The sequence below is a fragment of the Notechis scutatus genome, chromosome 3 (assembly GCF_049901735.1).
Source record: "Notechis scutatus isolate UNSWTSFEM ecotype Mainland chromosome 3, rNotScu1.2, whole genome shotgun sequence".
In the NCBI taxonomy this organism is placed as follows: Eukaryota; Metazoa; Chordata; class Lepidosauria; order Squamata; family Elapidae; genus Notechis; species Notechis scutatus.
The window spans coordinates 104,533,198-104,542,502 of record NC_142011.1 but is presented as its reverse complement, the minus strand read 5'-3'; the positions used below and the strand labels follow the sequence as shown (position 1 = coordinate 104,542,502).

The window sequence follows — 9,305 nt, the reverse complement described above, 5'->3', positions numbered from 1 at the left end:
ACACCGTTGTCTAATAGCTTTGGGTGCTTTTTCAACTCGGTTCCCACGTTCGGGCTGAGAATTTGAGAGGGGGGGGGGGAGAGAAAGAGGGAGGGAGAGAGAGGGGGTCAGGGAGGGAGAGATGAAGATGAACGAATTTTGCAGCGCGCTTGCTTTCAACTTTCTATCAAAAAGCGACTCCACTCCACGTCTCGTCTCAAGGGAGGCTAGGACTTTTTTTTTTTTTTTTGCCACGGAGATGGCAGTTGGTCAGGTGCCAGAAAAAGAGAGCTTGGGGGTTCGTGGGAAGTGAGGAAGCAAAACAAAATGCCATGTTTTCCTCAAGTCTTTTAGGCTCATAAACCACCCCGGTCTCTTGAAAGAGCCCGGGATACGCTGACCTTATTTTCTCCACCACAGCCTTGAAAACAATGGATCCAGTGAGTCTCTTTACCGAAGAGGGTGAGGGAGAGGGAGAGAGAGAGAGAGAGGAGAGAGAGAGAGAGAGAGAGAGAGAGGGAGAGAGGAGAGGGAGGGAGAGAGAGAGAGAGGGAGAGAGGAGGGAGAGAGAGAGGGAGGGAGGGAGGGGGAGAGAGAGAGAGAGGGGAGGGAGGGGGGACAGAGAGGGAGAAAGAGAGGGGGAGGGAGGGAGAGAGAGGGAGGGAGGGAGAGAGAGAGAGAGAGGGAGGAGAGAGAGAGAGGGTGAGAGAGGGAGAGAGAGGGGGGGGGGGAGAGAGAGAGAGGGAGGGAGAGAGAGAGAGAGAGAGGGAGAGGAGAGGGAGGGAGAGAGAGAGAGAGAAAGAGAGAGAGGGAGAGAGAGAGGGAGGGAGAGAGAGAAAGAGAGAGAGGAGAGAGAGAGGGAGAGAGAGAGGAGGGAGAGAGAGAAAGAGAGATGGAGGGAGGAGAGAGAAGAGGTGAGAGAGAGAGAGGGAGGGAGGGAGAGAGAGAGAGAGAGAGGGAGAGAGAGGGGGAGAGAGAGGGAGAGAGAGGGAGAGAGAGAGAGAGGGAGAGAGAGAGAGAAAGAGAGAGAGAGAGAGGGGGAGGGAGGGAGGGAGAGAGAGAGAGAGAGAGAGAGGGAGGGAGTTTGGGCCAAGGTCTTAAACAAGAATTTTGGTCAGGCTTCCTAGTAGTTCAACTCAAATCCCCACCAGGTTTGAGAAAGGGAAAGGGGTCGCGGCGAAGGCTGCCGGTCGGCAGGAGGCGGAGAACAGCCCATTACCTCAGCGCGAAGCGAAGGGCCTCGGAGAGACCCGAAAGCCTCAGTCTTCGCGCTCAACTGAGAGGGAAGGAAAAACCCCTTTCGCTGAGCCTGGCAGAGACCGGCTGCGCTAAGCGCTTCTTGCCAGCGGGGGTTCTCCTTCAGGGGTGGGCAGGAAGGGTCCACTGCTGGAACGGAAAGCCTGCTTATTGTCCTTGCATCAAGCTCCCAAATGTTACATTGAGGTCTGGGGCGGTGGTGAACCCGTCAGGGCAGGAAAAGGCCACTTTTTGAAGACATCCTTAAAAACTACAGACGGGGGTGGCTGGAATGAGCTGGGCTCGCGAAGGAAGGCGGGGGCTTTCGAGGCCTCCTTCTACGTGGAGCGGAAAAGGGCTTGGGCTCCCCTGGCTGGGCAGCTCAAGGAAGGGAGAGAAAATCCACCGGGGTGGGTGGGTTGGATGGAAAGGCCGACGGTTGCAACTCCCCCGCGGAAAGGATTCCAGAGACGCCTCGCCTACGATGCGAAAGGCTGCAGGAAGAGGGATCCGACGGGAGACGGGACGCTGTTTTGCTGGCAGAGCCTCGCAGCCCAAAAGGCAACCCCCCCAAAAAAAAAAACAAACCAAGAAGACGCGGTTGCGGGCGCCTCTTCTCGCCTCAGCGGCCTCCCAGAGTCTCTCCAAGATCCTTTCGGGGTCCATTTTCCCCGCCCAGATTTTTTGAAAGGAGGCGCGCCGGGATTGGCTGCGGGGGCGGGGCTTCCCTGCGGAAAGTGACGTCACGCCCTCTCCCTGCAGTGTGAATGAATCAAAGCTGCGTTCTCTGGGCCAGCAACTCAGCCTAGCAGGCGACTGCTGCAGCAATCACTTTCCAACCAAGCTGGAATAAGCAGGAGGGGACTCCAAGGGGATCTGAAGCCAGTTGGGGCCAACCTTCTGCAAATCGAGAAGGATCGGTCCCGAATAGACTTCATTTTTTTTATTCTGAGTTTTTTTTAATTTACTTTTTTTTTTTTTTGAAATAACAATCCCCTTGGGTGTTTTTCCCTCCCCTTCACCCAGCGTTTTCGTCTTCTCTGTATATTGAAATAAAATGATGCAAAGCTCAGCACTCGCTACGGAAGGTTCTGTCAAGGGGCTTCCAGAAATTCTTGGTGTGCCAATGCAACGTAAGGAATCTTGTTTTTTCCCCCTCCCTACTCTCTCTCTCTCTCTCTCTCTCTCGTTTCCCACGTTAATTTAATAACCAGGAAATGTGGCGATTTGGGGAGCTTGAATGGTGCAGGGAGGGTAGCTATTAAAAACAGCTGCGTTGTCCACGTTAGAAACAAGGGGAGAAGATTCTGCGTGGCAGATATGTGTACACTGGCGTGTGTCTCTCTTAGGGGGCCTTGTGCGAGGGATCTTCCAAGGTTGTGACCAGGAGGAGGACAGGTTGTTTTGCAGGGTTGTCTTTTTGCCTTATGGATCAATACATCCTAGTGCTGGGAGCAACATGCCAGGTGGCGAGTGGTAGCGGCTCACGGCTTATTATACTCAACAGGAGTGAGTTCCGCTGAGTTTCATGGCTCTGTCTCCCAAATAAGCGGGTTAATGGTCAGGATGCTGGACAGACACCAGCATGGCCTTACCGTGGAGTCGGGAGGGCTGGACAGCGGCTTACCAGAAGTTTGGCTCTGGCTTCTCTCGCTTGTGAGCCCCTCGTTCCCTTTTACTATCTTGTTTTGAGTCACTTTACTGGGCCGGATGTTGCTTGCGTTTGGGGGCATCTCCGTAGTGGTGGTGGTGTGTGTGTGTGTGTGGGGGGGGGTGGTGTTAAGCTTCCTTCAGCGAAGAGGAGAATGGAAAACAGCCGGGCCTGCATTTACTGCAGACGCGAGAAAATGAGGAGCGTCGATGCTGTGCCGTGAGAAGGCGTCTTTTTCTCCCTGCAAAGAGGGGACGGGTTCATTGCTTGAAATCTCCCCTTGGAGGTTTCGTGGATCCCGTGAGGTGCGTCAAGGAAGCGGGGAGTGGATGGAAAACCGGTGGCCGAAGCGGGAGCGGGCCCTTGCCCTTCAAGGCAACACGCATAACAAGGAATAAAAGAGAAGGGCAGGGGGTGGGTCTCTGGAGAATATTTCATATATGTACACCTCTCCCCTCTGATGGGCCTTTTTCCAGCCTGAGATCTGCTATGAATTGGGCCTTCGTGAGCAACAAGCGTCTGTTGGCCTCGGTCCCGCTTCCTTGTGTCCCGGCTGATCTGCTCATCGACCCGCCCTGCAACTGTGTTGAGTCAGAAGCAAGTCCCTCTGATTTGACCGGGGCGGACCTTCAGGAAGAGCCAAAGCTCGCCTTCCTAGAGGTGCGTCAACCTCGCTTCCAAGTCAGAGAGCTTGCTTCCTGGGAGGGGGGGGAAAAAGGAACTTGGGAAACTTCCTTTTGGAGAAAGAGCCACCTTTTGGCCTCAGTCAAAAAATTAGGTGCTTGGCGATTAAGCAAGCCGGGAATGCATAGTTGGCGCGGATGGGAGCTTTCCCGTTTTCTAGGCAGAAGGTGAGGTGAAGGGCTCGGTCCCAGACTGGAACAGGATCCGACGCTTCTTAAAGACGGTCGCTCTGGAGAAAGGGAGGATTTCCCACTCGGGGGGCTGCCTGCCTCCGCTAGTTTGTCTCAACGCCACCGCATAAGGTCGGACGGAGGGCCTGGAGGGTGTGCTTTGGCCCGAAGGAGGGAGCGCGTTTGGGAATCGGAGTCTTGCCAGACAGCCCCGGTGAAGCCAAAGCGAAGGGCCTTTTAGGTTCACTTCAGGTCAAGGGAAGCCGAGGAGGGGCAAGTTAGGCAAAATTCCCCTCGCCAGGCACCTTGGCGTCGCACCCCCCCCCCTCTTCCCTTTCTGCACGGCTTCGAGGGAGCCAACCCTCCCCTTAGCCCGAAGGTCAAAGAGGCCGAGGGTCTCCTGGGTAGCAACAGTGGCGCTGGGACTTGGCCAGGATAGGTCAATTGCTTCCCCCCTCCCCGGTACCGCTTGAGGTTCAGCGTGGTGCCGAAGCAGCGCCGCAGACCTACAAAGTTGGCTAAGGTCCTGCCCAACAACGGTGGTTAACGCATCGGGTCTCATTGCTTGTCGAACTGCCCTGTGGCAGAGTCCCGCTGTCCGGGACTCCATCCTCGGCTGGCCGTCCCTGACTTGCCAGCCTCTTCGAGTTCTTCTGTCGTCCACCTATTCGTTGGCCTGGCTCACACCGGGCGGTGCAGGCTCCTTCGCCAGGGCGAGCCGGATGCTTCCCGTAAGGCGTCCTTTTTTTTCCAGAGGCGAGCGCTCCGCAAGAGGTGGCTTCGTTTCGCTTCCAGTCCGTGGAAGGCGAGGATCGCCTCCGTCCCCGCCCGTTGCACGGAGTGTCAGAGGGGATTGGGGATTTGTCCCAAGGAGGCGGCAGGTTCGCTGGCCCCAGAAAGAGGGAGGTCGATTAGTGGGAATCCCAGGCCCACCTTTCCTAAGCAAGGCAGCTCGTCCACCCCGACCCTGTCCCCGCTGAGAGGCCTTTTGCCACCGCCACTCCATTTCCTCCCAGGCCAGCTTGACTTAGGGTGCTGGTTTCAGAAGCGCCAATGTGGAAACAGCAGGAGGGCGACTTTCTAGTGGATCGGGCTGCCGGTTAAGGAACCTGGCCGGGTTCTCGGTTGGCCCTGTCACCGGCAACCCTTGCCTGAAAAGCGCCTGGCGGGCAGGTGAGTTGGCCTGAAAACAACCTTTCATTGGGCAGCAACACCTTCGCGCTTCACCTAAGCCACAACCCGACTTGGGTTGAGTTGGTTTCGCACCTTGAGTGAAGTCAGCCATTTTCAACCGAGGCGTTGCACCTTGTCTGAACCCGGTAGTAATGACTGGTCAAGCAACCAGAGTTGAATTACCATGAATTTTAGGGCGATTTATATCCCGACTTTTCCTCCAAAACGCCGGGGGTCTTACCCCATCCCTCCGCAAGTCTAGATTTTACTGGAAAGAGATTTCCGACGGTTGATTTCACCGCATTGTCTTGATGCGGCCAACCTCTTGGAAAATGGGAAGTTTTGTGAAACATGTGAATTGTGAAACCCTGATCTGGCATGATTTGACGTGTGGTAGACCCGAGATTGTCAGGAAGGCTGTTGTTAACATCGAACCGGCTTGATTTCTTCATATCTTACCACCTCCTGCTTTAATTTCTTTTCCCGGGCCGGCGTTTATTCAAATCAAGACTCCTTTCTTGGTTCTCCTCTTGGTGGAAAACCGTCCTTACCTTCTTTTTAAAAACCGCCAGTGCAGGACAAGTCCCTTTATTTTCTTGGAAACCAATTCCCACTAAATTAGGGAGGAGGAACCGACTAAGAGCAGAAAGGCAACTCTGTAACTCTCTGCAAACCATGTGCCCCAAATTTATAGCCTGGGTCACTGCTCGAGTTTGTCTAATGGAGAGTCAATTGGTTCCATTCAATTAGGCTAGAATATAACTCAGAAAGTCCGTTAAATTCCAATTATCTAACCGCTGATGTGTGTGCATTCTCACTTTTTCACCTGCCTTGCTTTCCATGCCAAGAGCCATCGGTATTTTTCTCTCCTCAGTTAATAGTGGGGTGCCCATCTCTCCCTCTCCATAGATATGCTCACATACATGCATACTTTTTGTACCTTTGGACACACAATCCAATGTCAACTTCAATGCCCTAAGCATACTAATAACGTGTCAGCGCGAGAACTGTATGAAACTTTGCATACCTTCCACACCTTCGCAGCTTTCCCTTTTCGACTACAAACGTGCTGATTGACAGCAGGGATCATGGAAAGGCTGATGTTTTGTTGGTTTGATGGGACATTTTAGGAGCAGTTTTTCTGTGCTTCCTTTCTCCAGGGTCTGCACCTTCATAGCTTTTCACACACACGACTTCTTCTCCTTTAGCTTTTTAAAGCTGCCCTGCCCAAAAAAAGCCATCTTGGTTCCCAACAGTTCTGGCCTTTCCCAGTTCTTCCTCATGCAGGAGATGGGGGGGGGGCGCTCTGAGGGGCTCTTTCATGGGTGGCTCCTCACTTGGAGGCCCAGTCAGATCCTTTCCTGATTATCCCTTCCTCTCTTTGGGTCATGCTGCGGAGAAAGCCCCACTTGGTTGCGTCAGGCCTCCAAAGGAAGGTAGATTCAGGTCGTCTTTTCCCAATATGGTGCTCCCAGATTAGGAAAGGTTGCGTTGGCCTCCTAAAACATTTGGGAAACCCATGGGTGAGGTAGGGTGGGGTGTGTCCTTAGATTTGTTTTGAGCTCCTGAGTATAGCTGGAATAAGATCCCAAAAACATCTCCTTACTTCACTGAGAGAGAGTTTAGCATGGGAGTCAGTTTCCTTGCATTTTTTTCTAATAACCAAGTAATCCTGGTTCAAAAGCCCGAGGTTGGTGGTCCCAAATCAAGCCTCCGCTCTTTCTGTCTTTCTTCATCATTTTCTCTCTCTTTTTTTTCTAACTCCCCCCTTGCGACGTATCTCCAAGGCAAACAGGCTGCTATGAACGAGAGAAAGGGCCTTCATGTGGGAATGCAGCCTTTCCCCCCAGTTCAGAGCCCCCTCGGGGCAAAAGGCGCTGTAGTGGAGAGGTTCTCTTCCCCTATACAGCTGACCTCTGCTCTAATCCGCTGTAATTGCTGGAAGCTTAAGTGGGACCTGGAAAATCAGCAAATTTTGCTTAACTGTATTTGAGGTAATAACATATCCCTCTTCCCAGGGTGGGGAATAAAATCGATTTTCCGGCTTTCCCTCCCCCGCCGCTTTCCCGGGGTTTTCTGTCCTGCACATGGCTTAGAAATGGAGCAAAGACAAGAAGGCTCCGTTTGCCATCCTCCAACCAGGCACAAGAATCAGCTGCGCTTCGTTTATTTTCTATTGGCGAAAGGCGAGGAAGGGATAAAGAGCTGGAACAAGCCGCGGTTAATAAAAAGCTGACGATGCATAATTTGCTTGACTTTTCCAGTCACAGTTTTCACCAACCGATTCGGTGCAAATGTGCCTTAATTCGAGCAAAATACCAAGCTTACCCTCCGTGAAGAGAAAAACAGGGCAAACAGTTGGGATGACTTCCTTAGGTGATCCCTTGTCTTGCTGTAGATAAACTGCTTGAGGGAGGGAATAAAGTCTGAGAAAATCCACCTTTCGTGGTCGTGGAATCGAACAGATTCATCCAAGGCGCTAAACTACGATGTCATTTGCTTGCTGTAGGCTCAGATATGAGAATCCGAACATTATGTTCTATCCAAGAAACCCAGTTTGAGCAAAGCCTGATATGTAAATGCGTCCATTGGCTTTAATTCTAATGACACACGGGAAGGACACATGTACATATTTCGATTGTGGAAAGCTCATTTCTTCTCCACCTTGGTGGGTAGGGCATAATTAGATTAGCCATTTTGCATTTTCCACATAGATCCAACCATTCTCTCCTTCAACTCCTCTAGTTCCTCGAAACAGGCTTCGGTGTGGAACCCGGATTTCAGGTTAAATATCTCTTCCCTTTCTTCCGATTTGATAGGGGGGAGAATTCCAAGGCTCGAAACAAAGGCTGCTCCCTGTTCATCACAGCTGGGATCTGCCTCAGTCTTTTAGGAGTAGCTTTCCGAGTTCCGAAAAGATTCGGATTAACTGAAATAGCTGCCGCGCTCTTCTCTGCTTTCCTGCCCAATCTTGATTCGGTTTTAGCGCGTTTCGGTTGTATGAGTTCCGCACTTTATTTCACCGACAGCTGCTTTACCTCTGCTAGTTAGGGCAGTCAATAGATACAACAAGCAGCTTAGAGTTACGAAAACCAACCATCAGAAGCAAAAGATTAAACAAAGAGCGAAGGGCGTAATCATGGAGAGAAAGGCAGGTAGAGAGGCAGTATTCGGCTTGGCAAATACCTATTTTTTTAATGTTATGCAACGGCAGACATACACTCTAATGTGCACTTTTCCAATTTTTTATTGCGCCGCATGCAAGTGGATCGGGCCAGGTATGTAGATGGGATGGCCCGTAAGAGCAGGTCCCATGTTAAGTGCGGGAAAGATAACACTCGAGGGGAGCTGCAGCCCGTCACATTCCGGAGGCTTTGAGTGCTCAGCTGCTTGGCGGTTTTAGGAAAAATTGGATCTTATCGGCAAAGAGGGGGTTGCTTGCAATCGTTTTTTTCCTTGTAGAGTCCACAATGCTTTGTCTAAAATCGCAAGTCCAGTTGGAATCTGAGAGAACAGCCTTTAATAGCATTTCTAACCTTAAGCAGAATACTGATCTGGCACGTTTGCCGCAATGTACTTTTCCTCTCTCAAATGAGTGTATTTTAATTTCACTTGGGACCTTTACCGACCCATAAAGAATAGCGGAAGGAGGGGAAAGTTATCTTCAAAATAAAGAAACGTGGAAATAAATTGCTGGCATATTTTTAAGGATATGCTAATCTTCGTCTTTCTCACCTTTTGTTTGGAAGAAGCTACAGGAAAAAAAAGAGAGAGATAGAATTGAATTATTGAGACCAAAACCAATAAAACCCCTTGTCTTTTCAAAACTATAGCTTGGAAGCATAAACGTTACAATGAAAAATTGTACATTCTTTTCGAAAGTCATATTTGCGGGGGAAGGAGGAATAGGTATACGGAATTCAATTATTTTGCTTGGTGTGTCAAAAAGATTGTGAGTCTCTTCAAAAACAACAACAACGAAACAGCCCTTCGTCTCTCCCTCATCCCCAGGCGGGACGAAAGAATCCCGACCATTTTGGATCTTTGCTTGGGACCAGAGGAATCCCTGTCCTCTGCAGGCGATGGTGAACCGGACGGGTGTTGGAAGGAAGGGAAGAGTCTCGCAGGCTCGACCTGTAATCAGAGATCGGTCCTTCTCCAAGGGCCTTTAGTCCTGGCGAACTTAATTCTCTCCTGCAGACGAAAGGCTCTCCCACCAATTCATTTTGTTGAATTTCTGTTTTGGCTCCGGTAGAACGAGCACGGATGCCTCGCTCCCTCCTTCCCAGCCTAGCCTTCTCTGGGACGGGACGGGAGGAACAGAGGCGAGCGGGCGGGCAGGCGAGCTCCAGGGAGCGAATACACCAATTGACTTCTTAGGGGTCAGGATGGCGAAGGTTTCCTCGGGAGGG

The 9,305-nt window shown here is 51.5% G+C and overlaps 1 protein-coding gene across 1 annotated transcript in view; it reads left to right on the top strand.

Annotated features, from left to right (window-relative positions):
• The first annotated feature begins 1,995 nt into the window (after positions 1-1,995).
• The window catches only part of LHX4 (LIM homeobox 4), a 69,624-nt gene continuing 62,314 nt past the window's right edge, over positions 1,996-9,305 (top strand). The window contains exon 1 of the mRNA XM_026669155.2: positions 1,996-2,348. Within this exon, the coding sequence (XP_026524940.1) occupies positions 2,273-2,348 (76 nt within the window). The 5' untranslated portion in view covers positions 1,996-2,272. The remainder of the gene's footprint in view (positions 2,349-9,305) is intronic.